Here is a 21,010-nt window from a genome sequence, read left to right as displayed (position 1 = left end):
ACTTATTTACACTCTTACTGCTGTGCTCAGTGATTCTAACCAGACAGAGAGAGTCTCCCTGAGAGTTTGAGGGAACAGGCATGGTGTTTGCCAAGTTACACTGTTTCATTTACTGATTCCCAAAAATGATTCCGGAATGGAAAGGCTTGTCATAGGAGGAGGTTTTGGTGCTTTGGGAAGCTAATCACTGGAATTTAAAAGGATGATTGGGATCTTCAATGAAACCTATCGAATATTGAACGGCTTTGATAGAGTGGATGTAGAGAGGATGTTTCTCATGATATGGAGGTGGATGGAAGAGGTCTGAGACCAGAAAACACAGCCTCCTAATAGAGGGGGCTGAAGGAGGTCAACTTAGAACGATGAGGAGGAATATGTTTACTCAGAACGTGGAGAATATGTGAAATTCTTTGCCACAGATGTCTAAGGAGGACAGGTGATCTGTTATATTTAAGGCAGAGGTTGACAGAATCTTAATTAGTCAGAGCATGAAAGGATATGGTGATAAGACAGGAGATTGTGGTTGAGAGGGAAATCTCTCTTTCCTGATGCAATTTTTGAGGAAATAACAGCAAATACAGACAAAGGAGAGTTAATGGATATTGTTTATTTGGATTTTCAGAAGGCATTTGATAAGGTGCTGCACATAAGGCTGCTGAATAAGATAAATGCTCGTGGTATTACAAGAAAGGTGGAGAGCTTAACAAAGTGTGGTCGCACCCAGAGTAATGCATTTACTCTGGTGGCCCCACTAGAGGAAGGATGTCGAGTCTTTGTAGAGGCTGCTGAAAATATTAACCAGGGTGCTACCTGGATTAGAGAGCATGCGCGACGACTGGAGTTTAGACGAACAGCGACTGTTTTTATTTACTAGAGCGGAGGAGGCTGAGAGTAGATCTGATTGATGTTTCTAAGTTTATGAGCGGCACAGATATACAAGACAGACAGTATCTTTTCTTCAGGGTTGAAATTTCCAGTAGAAGGGGCCATGAATTTAAGATCAGATGGGGATAATTCTAAAGGACATGTGAGGTACAGTTTGTTTTTCAATTTGAAGTTGTGGGTATTTGTCAATTTAACATTATTATTTCGGCCACACTGCGGAATGTACCGTCCTCAGCAAAGTGGGCAAAAGGATTCACTCCCCGGATTACCCCATCCCGGGACTGGTGTCCCATGAGCACTGCCTCCGGGCTCTTACTGCCTGTGTAATTACCCAGGGCATCACTTGGGGGCGCTCTCCGGACTGAACATACATCGGAGGCAGTTCTGCTGATCCGGAGGTGGAATTACGTCTCTGGAACTGACTCTGACGTCACAGTGCGCGCTGCTGGAGACGGGGTCCGTCAGAAACTTTGGGAATTAAATCTGTCACGGTCCATTAAAGGCGCGGGGGAGGGGGTGGGCGGAGAGTCTGTCAAACTGTGGGTGGGGATGTGCACACATTCAGATGTTCACAGTATCAGACTCAGTCCGGATCTGAGTTCCTGCAGAGACTTCAGTTCCTCTTCCCCGGTCCAACTGATCCGATTGTCCCACAGCCTGAAACAGATGGAAGAATGAAGAGGAAATAACAAATTACACAACAGTGTCAGCAACAGAGGACTAGGGTTAATGTTTCAACAACATTCACAGACAAACACAAGCGGAAACCCGGCGGATCCGCTGATATTTTATGACATTGAATATGAACACAATCACTCACCAGATCCGCTCCAGATTCGGGAGGGCCAGTATGAGGCGGCGAAGAGCGGGGACAGATTGGTCTGTGAGCGAGTTTGATCCCAGATCCAGCTCTGCCAGTGATTGGGTTGCACTGAGAGCGGAGACGAGATCATCGACACCAGCATCAGTGAGACCGACCTTGTACAACCTGGAGATGAGAGAGAGTGAGGGTGAAGGACACCGAGAGACAGTGGACGCTATGAATCTCGAATGTTGACCAATAAGACAATTCTGATCACATTAATGTTCAGCGTCAGACACCCAGTGACTGTAAAGACAATCTCCCACAGTCTTACACTTACCACAGTTTCTGCATTTTACACTCTGAGTTCGTCAGAGCCTCAGACACCAGTTTCACCCCTGAATCTCCTAGTTCATTTTCATTCAGGTTCAGCTTCGTCAGTGAAGGGTTTGTGCTGAGAGCGGAGGCAAGATGCTTGGCACCAGAATCTGTGAGACCGACATTGCTCAGCCTGTGGATGAAAGGGAGAGTGTGGGTAAAGGCCACAGAGAGACAGGAGACGGTAGAAATTCCCAGTGTTTATCAGTAATACAATTACTGATCACCTTAATGTTCAGTGTCAGATACCCAGTGACTATAACCGCAATATCCCTTTCTGACACTTACCATAGTGTCTGTATTTTACACTCTCGATTCCTCAGAGCTGCAGACAGCAGTTTCACTCCTGAATCTCCCAGTTTATTCACCCCAAGTCTAAACACAAACAGACAAATTGATGAACAAATTGATTCAGACAGTGGTTCTGAGGGAATTCCTTTCACCCGGTATTTCAGGAAACATTAAACCCTTCAGTAAATCACTGACCAATTCACATGACTGTCAATGTCCCTCACTGCCCAGCTCCGAATGTTAGTAATTTAGCCTGTCGGTGTGACTCTGTAAACTTTCTATATTCTGTCTCAGTCCCCGACGTTTGGAAAAAAAGTCCTGACGAGATGGTAGAAAGCTGCAGCGTTGGAGGGCTGGAAAAAGTCCCACAGGGAGGAAGAGTTGTGGATGAGAACGTGTCCATGGGAGATGGTGGAAGAAAAGCCCGCCAGGGCAAAAGGGATAGGCAGAGTAATCCCACAGGAGGAAGGGAGATGGGGAATAGAGATACCACGGGAAGAAAGGAGAATAGAGAAGAAAGATGCCACAGAAGGAAGGGAGATGGGAAAGAGATATCCCCACAGGACGAGGGGGATGGAGAAGAGGGATTCCATGGGAGGACGGGAAATGGAGAAAAGAAATCCCACAGGAGGAAGGGGGATGTGGAAGACAGATGCCACAGGAGGAAGGGGGATGGAGTGGATAATTACCACAGGAGGAAGGAGAATGGAGAAGAGAGATCCCACAGGAGGAAAAATGTATGCAGAGGATAGATCCCAGAGGAGGAAGTGGGATAGGGAAGCTAGATCCCACAATGAAGGAAGATAGGTAAAGAGCCATCCCACAAGATGAAGAGGATATGGCAAAGACAGATCCCATAGGAGGAAAGGGAATGGGGAAGAGAGATCCCATAGGAGGAAAGGGGGATGAAAAAGAGAGATCCCATAGGAGGAAGGCAGATGGGGAAGCAAGATTCCACAACAGGATGTGATGCAGATGTAGATCGCACGGGGAGGGTTGGTCAGAATTGAACCCCACAATTGGAAGAGGTGATGCCCACATGAGTGTTGGGTATCTGGCAGTGAACAAAGTCACACTGTTGGAGTGATCGTGATAGTCACACGCGGGGAGAAGGGTTGGGAAGGATAATCTCGGGTATTTCTCTCCCTCTCACTGGGACATTTCTCTGATTCTCTCTTGTACTTCATCGGGAAGAGGGTGCGCAGATCCGTCACACCTGCTGCAGTCAGTGTCGGTGTCGATGTCAGTAACAGTGAGAAGGAACATTGTCAATTGACGTGTCACATGCAGCGAGAAACACGGCCATTCATGTGATTTACTACCATTAAACCAACGACCATTGTTCGCTCATCTGAAGTCTCCAACATCTCTATACACGAAACCATAGGGCACTCCCGTTCTTGATTTACTGACCGATCGCCTATTAATTTGTCACAAAAACTCATAATCTGCTTTACCTTTACATTAAAACAAAATAATGAAATACTTTCACAGATCAGACTGAGAAATAAGTGAAGTTACCCCAACTCCTGGCATTTGTGCAGCCCAGGTACCAGCCGCTGGATTCCTTCACACTGAATGTGGCAGCCAACTAGGTCGATATGTTTTATTGTATCACAGAGTCCGATGACATGAGACAGGACCGCACAGTCAATCGGGGTCAGTGTCATTCTACTGAATGAAAGTGTTTCCACAGATTCCAGTGCGGCCTGAGCCAGCCCACAATTCTGAGACTCAAACAGGTAGTGCAGTGTGTTCAGGAGGCTCCTTTTACCAGCTTCACTCCTCGTGTTTCCACTCTGGCGTTTAACCTCCTCCCTCACCCAGTCAATCACCCGGCAGGTTGTTTGACGGGGAAATGGTCCCAGAAACTCCTCCAGGCCCCGAGCTGTCATTGGAGAGGAGAGGCCAGCAACAAAACGGAGACACACCTCAAATCGGCCATCTGTTGTGTTGTGGGCTTCAGTGAGGAATTTCAGGATATCCCCGGGATGCGGATTCAGGAACTGTGCGAGTGCCGCTACAAACTCCTGGATGGTGAGGTGTGGGAATGTGTACACCACACATCGGGGAGAATCCTCTCTCTCCAAAAGCTCCATTAAGAACCCAGACAAGAACTGGGAAGGCTTCAGATTGTAGTTGATTAAATCTCCATTTGTAAATACAATCTTCTTGTCAAACACACCTCTGAAGGCCATCTGACCAACCCTGAGTAACACGTCACGGGGGTTCTCAATCTCACGGCCGTGGTTTTTCAGGATATTGTAAATATAGTAGGAATAGAGTTGGGTTATGGTCTTGGGAACTCGCTGTGGGTCCCTGTCTCTTTTTGCGAAGAAGGGTCCCAGTGCCAAAGCGAGGATCCAGCAGTAGGAGGGATTGTAGCTCATGGTGTACAGGATCTCGTTCTCCTCCACATGTTTGAAAACAGCTTCTGCTACCGTCTTATCTTCAAAATGCCTCATGAAATATCCCTTCCGTTCTTCATCGACAAATCCCAGGATTTCAGCCCAGACATTGATTTCTGCCTTTTCTAATAAATGTAACACAGTGGGTCGGGTGGTCACCAGTACTGAACACCCTGGCAGCAGCTTGTGCTGGATTAAACTGTACACAATATCCGACACTTCACACCACCACTCGGGATCTGGGCACTTGTGCTGAGGTTCTGTATCTCTCCGACTGTCAGCAAAATCAATTTTATGTTTGAATTCATCCAAGCCATCGAATATAAACAGCAATCCCTCTGGGTTTTTCCAAACCTCTCTCAGGAAATTCCCAAAGTAAGGATACTGATCCAAAATCAGTTCCCTCAGGTTTATTCTGCAGTTAATGGAGTTTAAATCCCTGAATTTGAAACTGAAGACAAACTGGAATTGTTGGTATATTTTCCCCATGGCCCAGTCATAAACAATCTTTTGCACCATTGTTGTTTTCCCTATCCCCGGGACTCCAGCCAATGCTGCCGAACTCCCAGATTTGCATTTACTTTGGGAAAAGCTGCTCTGGAACAACTGATCAGTCCGGAGTTTTTCCAGCTCTCTGAGGAGATGTTGTTTTCTCCACTCCTCGTGGTCTCTGCCTCTCGCCAGCAGCTCGTGTTCCACCAGTCTCCGATCACGAATAGTAGAAATAACCGTGATCTCAGCGTATCGATCAACCAGCTGGAAAACATTCACCTTCTCCGTCATCAGGATCGTGTTCACGCTCAGTGTTTCGGTTTGTGCCCGCAGAGTCTCCTTGTGTTTCTGTTGAACATCTTCCATGGGAACAGAGAAAGAGTCAAAATGTTAGACGCCTCAACTCAGAATTTAGTAAACAACAAATAGTGCAGCACAAAGCTCTTGTATCAATTTAATTTATCAGAATATGTTCATACACTAAAGTAAATTTGGTTGTAGTGAATCAGAATTGTGACGAAAAACCAAGTTATCAGAAGATTGATGCTGATGAGAGAGATAAGGGGAACAATGGAGAAACATTCAAAATGCTAATAAGAGAGAAGAGCGAGATTAACGAGAAAGAAAGACATTTCAGATATTGACAGATTGATTGCTTTGAACCTGAACTGTTTGAAGTTTAATGGACAGGCGATACCCCAGCAGGGGGATAAAAAGAACAGGTTCGCTAAGGCACGACACACACCACGAGATCACGAGATAACGAGACCCTGGAAGAGCGGTGTGCCCCCACAAGTTGATTAAAGTTGGAGGTCTGGTTCGAGGGAACTGACCATAGACTGACAGGGTGAAAAGGAACGATCGGCGGGAACCTGGTGTGTGTGCCCGCCCTTGCCTGGGTGCCGGGTTCACTGCGGAAGAACGGTCGTATCCAGAACGGAGGGATCACAGTCGGTGACCACAGAAGACATAAAAGGGTTCGCCCGAAAGCTAACTGCGAAGAACATTAAAGGTCTGTTTGAATCAAAATTTGCATTCTCTCTCTCTCTCCAACAGCACAACAGCGATTACTGCAAACTGTACTAAGCTGAACTGAACTCTGCGTCACTTGAGACTGATCATTTTACCCCTAGACTGCGATAGAACTTAGCTGATTCCTGTTACCCTAGTTCTGTGTACACGTGTGTATTATCATTGCTAACCTGTTTCATTTACATCCTTACGATTAGAGTACTGTGTTACTTATTTCTTTAATAAAACTTTATTAATTTCTGTTAAACCAGACTCCAACTAAGTGGTCCATTTCTGCTGGTTTGGCAACCCAGTTACGGGGTACGTAACAGAATAAAACAAAAGAAACCTACTGCATGTCGATCAGCAACATTGTAGGGGTGGTGGGGGTCAGCTGTCAAGGTCTCGCAAAGCTGACTCAGACAATCAGCGTTTCTAATCAAACATAAATAATTTATTCACCCTACTATACCACGGATGCTGGACAACTCACCGAGATCATCCAGAAGAATGTCCGGGCCTGCAGATCTGCAGTCTCATGTCCACTAAACAGTATACACGGGAAATACTCAGCAGGACAGGGAGAATAAAAACATAGAAACATAGAAAACCTAGAGAACAATACAGACTCTTCAGCCAACAATTCTGTGCCGAACATGTCACTACCTTAGAATTACCTAGGCTTTATCCATAGCCCTCTACTTTTCTCAGCTCCATGTCGCCATCCAGGAGTTTCTCAGAAGACCCTACTGTTTCCGCTTCCACTAACGTCGCCGGCAGCCCATTCCACGCACTCACCACTCTCTGCGAAAGAAAACTTACCCCTGACATCTCCTCTGTACCTACTTCCAAGCACCTTAAAACTATGTGCTCTCGTGCTAGCCATTTCAGCCCTGGGGAAAAGCCTTTGACTATCCACTCGATCAATGCCTCTCATTATCTTGTACACCTCTATCAGGTCACTTCTCATCCTCCGTCGCTCCAAGGAAACAAGTCCGAGCACACTCATACTGTAAGGCATTCTACCCAATCTAGGAAACATCTTTGTAAATCTCCTCTGCACCTTTTCTATGGTTTCCACGTCCTTCCTGTACTGAGGCGACCAGAATTGAGTACAGTACTCCAAGTGGGCTCTTACCACTGTCTTGTATAGCTGTAATATTACATCTTGGTTCTTAAACTCAATCCCACGACTGATGAAGGCCAATGCACCATATGCCTTTTTAACCACAGAGTCAACTTACATTGCAGCTTTGAGTGTCCTATGAACTCGGACCCCAAGATCCCTCTGATCCTCCACACTTCCAAGAATCTTACCATTAATGCTATATTCTGCCATCATATTTGCCCTAACAAAATAAACCATCTCACACTTATCTGGGTTAAACTCTATTTGCCACTTCTCAGCCCAGTTTTGCATCCCATCAATGTCTCGTTGTAATCTCTGACAGCCCTTCACACTATTCACTACACCCTCAAGCTTCGTGTCGTCAGCAGATTTACTAAACCATCCCTCCACTTCCTCATCCAGATCATTTATAAAAATCACGAACAGTAGGGATCCCACAACCGATCCCCAAGGCACACCGCTGCTCTGGAGAAAGGGAGAGAGTGGATGCTACAGATCTATTATTCAAATTGAACTAAAATTTTGAAAAGCAGGATCATTTCCAATCCCGGTAGCATCTGGTAAAACTCTCTTCTCCGAGTTCTCCAGATCCTTCCTGTAATGGACCGACAGAATTGAACCAATTCTCCAAGTGCAAGTCCAAGTGCAGCCAAACCAAAGTTTTATACATCTGTAACCTAAAGCTTCGATAGACTTAGTGCTCCGTACAATGAAGTGAACTATGTGATCATATCTTCTTCATTTACCTGTGTTGTCACACCTAGCGAGCTACGGACATTGACAACAAACTTCCTCTGCACCTCAATGATGTTAGCGTCTGCCAGCTACTTTAAACATCCCCCATACCTTCACACTTTTCTGGATTAAACTCCATCTGCTATTTGCCCACCCGCCTCTGCAACTGATCTATACCCCACTCAACGGCTGTGAAGGCGGATGAAGGCTGCAACAAATCTGCCAGCTCCAATTGTCGTGGTTTCCATGCCATTGGAATCAGTTGGTTGATTTGTGAAGTATTGTGTGCTTCTTGGAGTGCAACATCAAGTATTCGTTAAACAAATACACGCACAGGCGTCTTCGCTCTGGGGGCCACTTCTTCAGAATGAAGACCATCATCCTCGACCTCGAGGGATAGCCACGACGATACCCCACTGGACTCTTTGAGACATTTCTTCCCTCTCCATTACTCATTGTCTCACCTCAGCTTCAGAAAGCATATATTTCATTTGCAGACTAAATTCACAACATTTCCCGTCACCGTCACGGGACGGTGACAAACTATGCTCTAATCCTCTTTGGAACATGCCGGTTCGAAATTCTGATCAGCTGATATATATCGACTCTCACCAGACGGAGATTTGCCCTGTAACAGTTGTTCCTCACCTGACTTCTACCATTTAATCTGCCTTCCCCAATTTAACATCCCCACCCTGTGTATCACCTAAGCTGCAGGCCTCTCTTTATTCATAACCATCTCAGAACTTGAGTTGTGTTCATTGTTCCCGAAACCTCTCCCACTGAAACCCGAGCCCGTCCTGAAATAAGGGATAGCCGATGTCAATGTAGGACCTGGTCTGGATGAGGTGTGGAAAAGTTACTTGCAGTGAAAGTACACCTGAAGAATGTGAAACCTCACGGTATGTCAGGATCCTGACAGGAGTGTGCGGGACCTCAGAGTGTTCCAGAGCCTTGTAAAGTAGTTAAAGGGTTTCACATTGTGTGACGGCTCTTGCAGGAGTGTATGGCATCTCGCAGCGTGTAGGTAGACGGCAAGAGGCTTGTGGAGTCTCGCAGCGTGTCAGCCCCTGCCAGGGGCGTGTGGTGTCTAGCGGTGTGTCAGTACCCTGCCAGAGATGTGCAGGGTTTCACAGCGCATTAGGATCCTGCCAGGGGTGTGTGGTGTCTAGCGGTGGGTCAGTACCCTGCCAGAGATGTGCAGGGTTTCACAGCGCATTAGGATCCTGCCAGGGGTCTGTGGTGTCTAGCGGTGTGTCAGTACCCTGCCAGAGATGTGCAGGGTTTCACAGCGCATTAGGATCCTGCCAGGGGTCTGTGGTGTCTAGCAGTGTGTCAGTACCCTGCCAGAGATGTGCAGGGTTTCACAGCGCATTAGGATCCTGCCAGGGGTGTGTGGTGTCTAGCGGTGTGTCAGTACCCTGCCAGAGATGTGCAGGGTTTCACAGCGCATTAGGATCCTGCCAGGGGTGTGTGGTGTCTAGCGGTGTGTCAGTACCCTGCCAGAGATGTGCAGGGTTTCACAGCGCATCAGGATCCTGCCAGGGGTCTGTGGTGTCTAGCGGTGTGTCAGTACCCTGCCAGAGATGTGCAGGGTTTCACAGCGCATTAGGATCCTGCCAGGGGTCTGTGGTGTCTAGCGGTGGGTCAGTACCCTGCCAGAGATGTGCAGGGTTTCACAGCGCATTAGGATCCTGCCAGGGGTCTGTGGTGTCTAGCGGTGTGTCAGTACCCTGCTAGAGATGTGCAGGGTTTCACAGCGCATTAGGATCCTGCCAGGGGTCTGTGGTGTCTAGCAGTGTGTCAGTACCCTGCCAGAGATGTGCAGGGTTTCACAGCGCATTAGGATCCTGCCAGGGGTGTGTGGTGCCTAGCGGTGTGTCAGTACCCTGCCAGAGATGTGCAGGGTTTCACAGCGCATTAGGATCCTGCCAGGGGTGTGTGGGGTTTCCAAATAACAGGTATACTCTACATAGACGTTTATTGTGTAACGGATCTTGAAAATGACATTTTAGTCTTCACCATGTATCCGGGGCCAGCAAATACCGTTTATATCATCTTCTTAGAGAGTTGAGAGTTCTGAGGAAAACACCGGTGATCTGGCGCTAAACGATGCAGGCATGTTTTCTCAGTAGCCATTCACTCAACGTATTCGAGTGAGACAGGGAACGTAGGAAAGCATGGATTGTATAAACAGTTACATTAGAGAATGGCAAACTAGTAGAGAAGTTGTTCTTCAAAGATCCAGGGGAGTATCTATTGCATGTTCAGAAGTGGTTACCTAGAGTGCCAGGATTTAGGTGTTTCAGAAAGAACAGGGAGGAAGACAAAAGGGGTGGGCGTGGCACTGCTGATCAGAGATAATGTCACGGTTGCAGGAAAGGAGGAAGTTATGGAGGGATTGCCTACTGAGTCTCTGTGGGTGGAAGTTATAAACAGGAAGAGGTCAATAACTCTACTGGGCGTTTTTTTATCGACCACCCAATAGTAACATGGACATCGAGCAGCAGATGGGGAGACAGATTCTGTAAAGATGCAAGAATAACCGGGTTGGCGTGGCGGGAGGTTTTAATTTCCAAAATATTGATTGCAATCACCCTAGAGCAAGGGCTTCAGATGAGGTGGAGTTTGCTAGGTGTATTCAGGAAGGTTTCCCGATATAATATGTAGATAAGCCTACAAGAGGAGAAGCTGTACTTGATCTGGTATTGGGAAATGAACCTGGTCAAGTGTCAGATCTCTCAGTGGAATAGCATTTTGGAGATAGTTATCACAATTCTGTCTCCTTTACCATAGCATTAGAGCGGGGTAGGAACAGATAAGTTAGGAGTGAGGAGAAATATGAAGTAATTGGGCAGGAACTTGGAATCATAAATTGGGAACAGATGTTCTCAGGGAAATGTATGGCAGAAATGTGGCAAACGTTCAGGGGATATTTGCGTGGCATTCTGCATAGGTGCGTAGGGTACAGGAACCGTGGTGTACAAAAGCTGTTGAAAATCTCGTCAAGAAGAAAAGAAAAGCTTACGAAAGGTTCAAAAATCTAGGCAATGCTAGAGACCTAGAAGATTATAAGGCTAGCAGGAAGGCGCTTAAGGATGAAATTAGGAGAGCCAGAAGGGACCATGAGAAGGCCTTGGCGGGAAAGATTAAGGAAACCACCCAAGGCATTCTACAAGTATGTGAACAGCAAGATGATAAGAGAGAATAGGACCAATCAAGTGTGACAGTGGAAAACTGAGTATGGAACCAGAATAGATAGCAGAGGTTCCTAGTAAGTACTTTGCTTCAGTATTCACTACGGAAAAGGATCTTGGCGAGCATACAGACATGAAGAAAGAGGACGTGCTGGAGCTTTTGGAAAAGTCTCCGGGACCAGACGAGATGCACCCCAGGTTACTACGGGAGGCGACGGAGCAGATTGATGAGTCTCTGGCAACTATCAACGCATCATCAATCGGGACAGGAGAGGTTCCAGTGGGTTGTAGGTTTGTAGATGTTGTTCCCTTATTCAAGAAAGGTAGTAGAGATTGCACCGGAAATTATAGACCAGTGAATCTTACTTCAGGAATTGGTAGACCGATGGAAAAGACACTGAGAGGCAGGATTTATGAACATTCGGAGAGGCATAATATGATTAGGAATAGTGAGCATTGTTTTATCAAAGGCATGTCGTGCCTTACGAGCCTGATTGATTTTTTTTGAGGATGTGACTAAACACATTGATGAGGTAGAGCAGTAGATGTACAGTATAATGGATTTTAGCAAGGCATTTGGCATGGTACCCGATGCAAGGCTTATTGAGAAAGTACGAAGTCATACGATCCAAGGGGACATTGCTTTGTGGATGTAGAACTGGCTTGCCCACAGAAGGCAAAGTGTGGTTGTAGGTGGTTCATATTCTGCATGGAGGTCGATGACTCAGGGATCTGTTCCGGGTCCCTTTCACTTCGTGATTTTTATCATTGACCTGGATGAGGAAGTGGAGTAATGGATTAATACATTTGCTGATGACACAAAGCTTGAGAGAGTTGTGGATAGTGTGGAGGGCTGTCAGAGGTTACAGCGGGACATCGATAGGATGCAAAATTGGGCAGAGAGGTGGCAGATGGAGTTTAACCCAGATAAGCGTGAGGTGGATTATATTGGTAGGTCAAATATGATGGCAAAATATAATATCAATGGTAAGACTTTTGGCAGTGTGGAGGATCGGAGTGATCATGGGGTCCGAGTCCATAGTACACTCAAAGCTGCTGCGCAGGTTGACCCTGTAATTAAGAAGGTATACGGTGCATTGGCCTTCATCAACCGTGGGACTGAGTTTAAGAATCGAGATGTAATGTTACGGCTACATAGGACTCTGGTCAGACCCCACCTGGAATACTGTGCTCAGTTCTGGTCATCTCAGTACAGGAAGAATATGGAAAATATAGAAAGGGTGCAGAGGGGATTTACAAGGATGTTGCCTGGATTAGGGAGCATGCATTTTGAGAAGAGGTTGAGTGAACTCGGCTTTTTCTCTCTGGAGGATGAGAAGTGACCTGACAGAGCTGTACAAAATAATGAGAGGCACTGATCGTGTGGATAGTCAGAGGCTTTTTCCCAGGGCTGAAATGGCTAGCATGAGAGGACATAGTTTTAAGGTGCTTGGAAGTAGGTAAAAAGGAGATGTCAGGGGTAAGTTTTTTACGCAGAGAGTGGTCAGTGTTTGGAATGGTCTGCCGGTGGTGGGAATGGGTACGATAGCGTCTTTTAAGAGACTCCTGGATAGGTACATAGAGCTTCGAAAAATAGAGGGCTATGCGTAAACATAGGTAATTTCTGAAGTAACTGACATTACTCAATGTTAGGCGCAGCATTGAGGGCCGATGGGCCTGCGTTGTGTTGTAGGTTTTCTACATATCTATATTTCTAAGTCAGTGTGAGAATTCTACAGCTGTATCTGTTCCCTTGGCAAGCAGCATGAAGAACATTGAAGAATAATTTTGCAGGCAATTTATAGAGATATACTAAGTCAGTGGTGCAAGGAAACTGAGGGGTTTTGGTGGCAGAATATGGACCGAAACAATAATTACGGAAGTGACAGAGACTGAGAGGTCTTTCTAAAGTTCCTAATTAGCCTATCTCAGGTCCTATAAGAACAATAACATATTTGGAATTTGTTCTTGGAAATGAGAGACGCTGAACCAGGACACTGGCAGGGATTCCTCATGTTTCTGATGAAGACTTTCGAATACTGAGATACAACATTGGCTACTGTAAGATTAATAACTGTTGCAATATCTGTCTTTCCTTCGCCCTCTCCTCTGTTAGATGTGCAGTTGGATGATACAACACTGTCTGTGAATATGAAGCTTTTCGGACTCTGAGCACTTGCACTGCCCAGGGCTCCATTTTCACAGGCACAATGTGCTTATGGATGAAGTGAGCTTCTCATCAGTCTGGAGCATGTAATTTATCTCAACATTTTTTTTATCGATTTCTTCAGTTCTTCTCAGTTTCCTCGCCGCATTAACACAACACTGGGTTTCTCTGACCTAATTGACAGCTCTTACCCGTCCACAGTTTCCATCACACACCACAGGCAGACATGAATTTCAGTTCTGTAGATTTTTCAACCCTCACTGCTCCCCCACCCTCCCCTCACCTCCACTGTCTCCTGATGGACTTCCCACTGTTTGCATTAAGAGAGTGCAGATATAAACAGACTGGGTTACAGTTGCTTTTTTGGGATTGGACAGGTTAGTTGGAATATGACCTGGTTTTCTGTTTAAAGGGAAGCTGTTGCTGGTATTCTGTGACTAGAACTTCAATCGATGTCCAACTCGAAGAACTGATTATCTGCGGGGACTGACGGAGTTTAGAGAAATGAATTAGGATGAGGGATGTTCGGCAGTGGGGAAGGGGGAGAGAGGCAGGTAGGGTGAGGTTTCGACCTTTTGGGGTGTAGAGGTTTCCCAGATTTCCCCTCCACCGGATTGCTCCTTCGTATGCTCTGACCCCGGTGGAAGCAGCTGTAGTTCCAGGCACCAGAGAGGAGTCACCCCTTTCCTCAAGTCCCGACTCTCAGCCTCGTTCCTCATTATGTCCTCTGAAAACTCTTCCTCCAGGAGACGATGTTTCTATGTGCCTTAGTATGTACTGTGTCACAGTGACGACATTTACCTGGTCAAACCCCCGTGACTCATCAACATGACCGTTCTGCGCAAGTGTCAGCGGTTGGTGGAAACAGCATTTTCTTCACCTACCTTTCAGCTCACTGGGGATCTCCCGTAAACCTTGAGCGGGGTCTGATCGCTCGTACGGTGCACAACCTGTTTAATTTTAAACAGTTTGGTGAAATCAGATGTGTTGAATTATAAAGTGTGCATTGTTTGAATCCGAATTGACATTAATCTCTACTATTATCTCACCATATTCCTGTATTTCTTTAAGTATTTTGTCCAACTTTGGGACGCCATTCCGCATTTTCACAAACGATTCCCACATCACCCTCCGGGCGCGGGAGCCTCTCTCAATCACCAGGCTCAAGAGGAGTTTAGAACCATCCACCAACTCTCCCTTATCAGCGAGATCAGAGATTTTCTGTGAGGTGCAGAAATGAACATATTGGGGACTGCCAGATTCACAGAGAATGCGAAGTAAGCGATGTACCCTTTATCAGGATCACACGGCCGGATGCCGATCCTCTCTGGAGATGGGCTGTACATTCAGAGCAGAGAACAGAGAGGGGCATTCACCGTGAACCTGGCCCACCAGTCAATGAGATCCTGGCTGGTCTGTGACCACTTTGTTACAATGATTCCAACCCATAAGTAATTCCTCATCAGATTTGACAGTGTCAATAAGAAATCATAAAATATGATTTATCATAAAGCAGATGAACAAAGAAGTCAAGAAGCTTTTTTTATAGCACGTGTTCAGTCTCAGAGAAGTTACAGAAAAGATGATGCGATTAATCTCAGTCTGCCAGTATCCAACATGACGGCGACTGGCACCCACTGTATTTCCATTTTCTTTTCTGGTGGCGTTTCTTCAGTGATTACATCACAACATCACAACATGGTAGTGTACCACGAAAGACACAGTTTGCAGTTACAAATTATAACACAAGCACCTCCACCCAAAAGAGAACACTGTCGAGCTCCTGTGACACCCACAGGTGATGCCCAGGTTTTCACTGAAATCCTACGGTCACGCTCTGCGATCGTCCTAAACCGAAATACTGTATCATATTTCTATTTAATGTCCATTATGTTAAGCCTATACAACAGTTACCCGCTTCCCTCGCTGTGAAAATGAGCAATCACCCACCAGTCCGGGGGATATTTTCACCCCTTTTCTGTCATTGGTGCAGATTTATAATTTTGTGATTGTACAGGGCATGCAAAATTTGGGCACCCCTGGTCAAAATTTCTGTTACTGTGAATCGTTAAGTGAGTAGAAAATGAACTGATCTCCAAAAGACATGAAGTTAAAGATGAAACATTCTTTTCAACATTTTAAACAAGATTAGTGTATTATTTTTGTTTTGTACAATTTTAGAGTGAAAAAAAAGGAAAAGAGCACTATGTAAAAGTTTGGGCACCCCAAGAGATTTGAGCTCTCAGATAACTTTTACTAAGGTCTCAGACCTTAATTAGCTTGTTAGAGCTATGGATTGTTCACAATCATCGTTAGGAAAGACCAGGTGATGCAAATTTCAGAGCTTTATAAATACCCGGAATCCTCAAACCTTGTCCCAACAATCAGCAGCCATGGGCTCCTCTAAGCAGCTGCCTAGCGCTCTGAAAATTAAAATAAATGATGCCCACAAAGCAGGAGAAGACTATAAGAAGATAGCAAAGCGTTTTCAGGTAGCCGTTTCCTCAGTTCATGAGGTAATTAAGAAATGGCAGTTAACAGGAACGGTGGAGGTCAAGTTGAGGTCTGGAAGACGAAGAAAGCTTTCAAGAGAACTGATCGTAGGATTGCTAGAAAGACAAATCAAAACCCCGTTTGACTGGAAAAGACCTTGAGGAAAGTTTTGCAGACTCTGGAGTGGTGGTGTACTGTTCTACTGTGCAGCGACACCTGCACAAATATGACCTTCATGGAAGAGTCATCAGAAGAAAACCTTTTCTGCGTCCACAAAATTCAGCGTCAGAAGTTTGCAAAGGAACACTTAAACAAGCCTAGTGCATTTTGGAAACATGAAGTTGAAATAGAACTTTTTGGCCGCAATGAGCAAAGGTATGTTTGGAGAAAAAAGGGTGCAGAATTTCATGAAAAGTACACCTCTCCAACTGTTAAGCATGGGGGTGGATCGATCATGCTTTGGGCTTGTGTTGCAGCCAGTGGCACGGGGAACGTTTCACTGGTAGAGGGAAGAATGAATTTGATTAAATGCCAGCAAATTTCTGGAAGCAAACATCACACCGTCTGTCTTCTACAACAGGATAATGATCCTAGACACACCTCAAAAATACAAAATGGACTACCTCAAGAGGTGCAAGCTGAAGGTTTTGCCATGGCCCTCTCAGTCCCCCGACCTAAATGTCATCGAAAATCTGTCGATAGACCTCAGAAGAGCAGTGCACGCAAGACGGACCAAGAATCTCAGAAAACTAGAAGCCTTTTGCAAGGACGAATGGGCGAAAATCCTCCAAACAAGAATTCAAAGACCCTTAGCTGGCTACAGAAAGCGTTTATATTATGTGATATTTGCCAAAAGGGGTATTACTGAGTACTGACCATACAGGGTGCCCAAACTTTTGCTTCGGGCCCTTTTCCTTTTTTGTCATTTTAAAACTGTAAAAGATGGAAATTTAAAAAAAAAACACAAAATATTAAAGAAATGTGTCATCTATAACTTTATGCCTTTTGGAAATCAGGTCATCTTTTACTCGCTTAACTATTCACAGTAACAGAAATTTTGACCAAGGGTGCCCAAACTTTTGCATGCCACTGTATATTCAGTATTTATTTCCCAGTTGTTCATTTATCTGCTTTAATATCCGATGAGTCAGATTTTGGACACCTATGATGTGTGAACATTCAAACCCATTCTCTCGCTCACTTACCCGATGTTCCTCTTCACTGAACTGATTCTCGAACGTTAACGCCAGGCTCATTCCGTGCACCACTCCTTCCATCGCCTGCTCCAGCCTGTCCCGGTAGAAGTCAATCAACTGCAGAAGCTTGAAATCGTTCCAGTTTGCCAGGAGCTCGGTGATTACTGAGCTCGGACCTGTGGAGCGAAGTGAAGGAAACTAAAGAAATTATCGAACCTTTATTGCTCAACATCTTTCTATCTAGAACCTAAGGTCGGTGCACCATGTCACCAAACACAATCAGAAATAGACACACACAGGTGTTACCATTTTGAAGCACAAATCATGGAAGGACTTACACAGCGAAAGACATGGCACTGAGAGATATAGATCCAACTCCAAGGAATTTAATTAATTGATAGTGGCGTCACGTGGAGACAGGGTATTAAAGAGAGTCCTGGAACATTTAATTTTGTTAACCTAGCTACTGAGTAGAGAAATTGGAGCTGTATGAGTCGTTCGTGAGGTCTTGTTTGGAGTATTGCGTGCAGTTGCACCTTAGATCGACTTCAGTATATTTCAATTCTCATTAATCCCACCTGCATTTACCTACTTCTTGAGCTGAATGGTTTGAGGTGGTTAACATTACACAGGTCTGTGAAAGTAGAAGTTAAAACGAAGATTAGGAACAGTATTTTGCTTAGCCTGACATCAGTGATGTGAACAATTCTCGGCCATTGTAGAAGCTGTATCAGGAGAAAATTCAAAAGGCCTAACAAATTCAACAACACTTTGTGAAACAGAAATCACACTGGCTGAACCCCTTGCAATACTTTTGAGGATGCAACTAGCAGAATATATAAGGAGAGACCAGCGAATGTAGAATATTAGGATTTTCAGTAAAATCACGCATTACAGATTATCAGGCAAGCGTAAAGCACGAGGGGTTGCGGATAAAGTAATGATACGGACACGAACGTGTTGATCGAATTACATAGATTAGGCATAAAGTGATTGTTTTCCGAATGGCAATGAGTGAGGAGTGGTACCACCGGAATCAATGCCAGGACCCGAGATATTCAGAAAGGCTATTTCCACGAGGGAAATAAATGAAACATCTCCATGTTTCTGAATGACCTAAATCTGGATGGAAGGCGAGAATCGAAGAGACAGGCTGCCGACAGATTTAAATTTGTCCAGGAAGTTGAGAAATACCTGGCAGATACAGTACGAATAACAAATATACGACTGGCCACTTTGCTGCGTACCCGGGTGTTTTTCTGATGTTGACGCCACTGAGTCTCGTCCCTCGCCGGCTCCATCAGCCATTGTGAAGACGGGTGTTAACAGATTCTGGTTCTCTGCAAGAAACAAAATCAAGAGTAGGGTCAAGTATTAATTTAGGTATAAAGGAGGAAGCTGATATGCGTACCGAACAACATACTGCCAAAAACATAGTCCTTTCCAATGAAATCATGATATGGCTTGATCCTTCTGCACACACCCAGACAACTTCTGGAAGATACTTTATGGCCGGATTACTGGATGAGATGCCCGTGCTTTTCCAGGCAATCCCGTGACATGAGCAAGAGTGAGATGTCACACCGGCTTGTCAAGTCAACAGAACGTCAATGCAGGTTGGAGGTCCTGAGCAGGAAACACATACAGCTTGTGCCCTCCGACCACTAGTGGCGCTATGGTGATCAAAGGACACCTGGTACAGCAGCGAGTGCTCAAACACTTCTGCTGTCCTTGGCACATCTATTCCTCACTTCGCCAAATTGTACACATTTCTCCATCACACCTGATTCTCAGAGTCTCCTTCCATTTTTTTTTTAAATTACGAAGTATTGACGTCACTGGCAAGACTACATATCTTGTTTGAGGCAATGTGGAAAGCCAGTCCCGCGTACAGCATCACGACGTCTTGCCTTAAACCACTATATTTTCACCGGCAGGTCTTCAGCGCCTAAATTTCTGTCAGGATTTATTGGAGCATATCATCTGGTTACCACTGGATCGTTACATCCAATACAGCAAGTTTTACAAAAAATCTTCAAAATAATTTTAAATGCTGGAATTATTCAACAAGACAGACGGTGTAATACTTTTTTTCAGGTCGAGGGACCATAATCAGAATTGAGCCTGTCCACAGCCGTTCCCCAATCTACTGAACACTTCCAGTATACTCTGTTTACGTTTCACATTTCCCTCACTGAAGATTTATTTTAATTATTTAATGGATAAGAATTTCCTCAATTGACTGTAAAAAAAATCCTGCAAAATTAAGCAAGACTATTGGAATACCATTCGATTTCCCTAATGCGACAATCTTCAATGTTTTATTAGATAGAGTACGAAACTAACAGCATGGAGCATAACCTCGATACGTCCCTTATCTCGCTTCATTGGGTCTGCACCCGAGATGACACTTTGACTGCCGAGTGGCAGTCACCGGACCTTGATAAAATCACTGACCTGGGGATCGGGACTACATGCGGTCTGGGGATAGGGGCGCCGTGCGGACTCGTTGCGGTGGTGTTGGTGTTGTGTGAATAACTCTCCTTGCAGCTCGCAGACAATGAAGGGAGACTCTCATCATAGACAACCGAACAGAGAAATAATACATCTAAGGCCACGTGATTTCTTAGTTATCCGGACAACAATTCGGCAATATCTGAAGTTTATTGAACAGTTGCGTGCAACTGTGAAGTGACTGTATTTCATAGGAATACCTTCACCGAAAGTTAGAGAGCAGCACACACAAACTTCTGGAAGATTTGAGCGGATAAGGCAGCTTCTATGGAGAGGAATATTACGGTCGACGTTTCAGATCCGAGACGTTTCATTTGGACGTCGATTTCCTATTCATCTCCCGAGATGCTGCTTGACCTGCTCAGTTTTGTGTGTGTTGCTCTTGATTTCCAACATTCTCAAATTTCTTGTTTTGTGACTGAAATATATATTTCTCAGTAACCTACCTTGTACTGGGTCTCCCGATTCGGATCTCTTTGAGTCCGTTATTGTTTTTGTGGGTAAATGTACACTCCGGAGTAAATATTACTTCCACTTGATAATCATAAACAAAAAGATTGGTTTGTCAGTCGACACGCTTCTCCACAACTCCCCCCCCCCCCGCCCCCTCTCTCCCAGCATTTACTGTATTCGGTTTTGACCGGATTAATGAGCTCAGATTAATTCACCGGGACGTCAGCAACACACCGGACATTCAAGAGTGTCAGGGAAGTGAGGTTCGTGCAGCGAAATTTACGACTGAGACGGTACTCAGGAGGCTTAATGGTCTGCGAGTGGATAAATCTCCTGGACCTGATGGAATGCACCCACGGGTTCTGAAGAAAGTAGCTCCAGCGATTGCGGTGGCGTTAACGATGATCTGTCAAGAATCGATAGATTCTGGCATTGTACCGGATGACTGGAAAATTGCAAATGCTACTCCGCTACTTAACAAGGGTGGGAGGCAGCAGAAAGGAAACTGTAGACCTGTTAGCCTGATATCAGTGGTTGGGAAGTTGTTAGAATCGATTGTTAGGGATGAGATTTGGAGGCACATGACAAGACAGGCATGGTTTCCAGCATGGTTACCAGCATGGTTACCTGAAAGGAAGATCCTGCCTGACAAGCCCACTGCAATTCTTTGAAGAAATTACAAGCAGGATATAGAAAGGAGATGCAGTAGAAATGGCGTACTTGGATTTTCAGAAGGCCTATGGCAAGGTGCCGCACATGAGGCTGCTTAGCAAGGTAAGAGCCCATGGAATTACAGGGAAGTTACTAGTATGGATGGAGCATTGGCTGGTCGGCAGAAAACAAAGAGTGGGAATAAAGG

The 21,010-nt window shown here is 45.3% G+C and overlaps 1 protein-coding gene across 1 annotated transcript; it reads right to left on the bottom strand.

Moving 5' to 3' along the window:
- Window positions 1–1,303: 1,303 nt before the first annotated feature.
- Window positions 1,304–18,531, bottom strand: LOC140206741 (NACHT, LRR and PYD domains-containing protein 3-like). Its single transcript, XM_072274938.1, has 9 exons — window positions 18,432–18,531; window positions 17,194–17,360; window positions 14,545–14,716; window positions 14,380–14,445; window positions 3,878–5,615; window positions 2,354–2,440; window positions 2,028–2,198; window positions 1,706–1,873; window positions 1,304–1,542 (listed from the first exon to the last, which is right to left on the bottom strand). Exons 1-9 carry the CDS (start codon window positions 18,490–18,492, stop codon window positions 1,455–1,457), a joined length of 2,718 nt encoding a protein of 905 aa, XP_072131039.1. The 5' UTR covers window positions 18,493–18,531; the 3' UTR covers window positions 1,304–1,454.
- Between the last annotated feature and the right edge of the window lie 2,479 nt (window positions 18,532–21,010).

This window comes from Mobula birostris, chromosome 13 (genome assembly GCF_030028105.1).
Source record: "Mobula birostris isolate sMobBir1 chromosome 13, sMobBir1.hap1, whole genome shotgun sequence".
Taxonomy (NCBI): Eukaryota; Metazoa; Chordata; class Chondrichthyes; order Myliobatiformes; family Myliobatidae; genus Mobula; species Mobula birostris.
The sequence above is the reverse complement of the archived record's forward strand: the minus strand, read 5'-3'. Positions and strand labels throughout refer to the sequence as shown.

What these genes read in the sequence shown, in the direction of transcription:
- LOC140206741 (XM_072274938.1), bottom strand. Translation starts at nt 18,492, where the DNA reads ATGGCTGATGGAGCCGGCGAGGGACGAGACTCAGTGGCGTCAACATCA. An exon ending in TAAAGAAATACAGGAATATG is followed by an intron (nt 14,446 to 14,544) that starts GTGAGATAATAG and finishes AAAATTAAACAG; the next exon opens with GTTGTGCACCGTACGAGCGA. An exon ending in CACAAATGCCAGGAGTTGGG is followed by an intron (nt 2,441 to 3,877) that starts GTAACTTCACTT and finishes GTTTGTGTTTAG; the next exon opens with ACTTGGGGTGAATAAACTGG.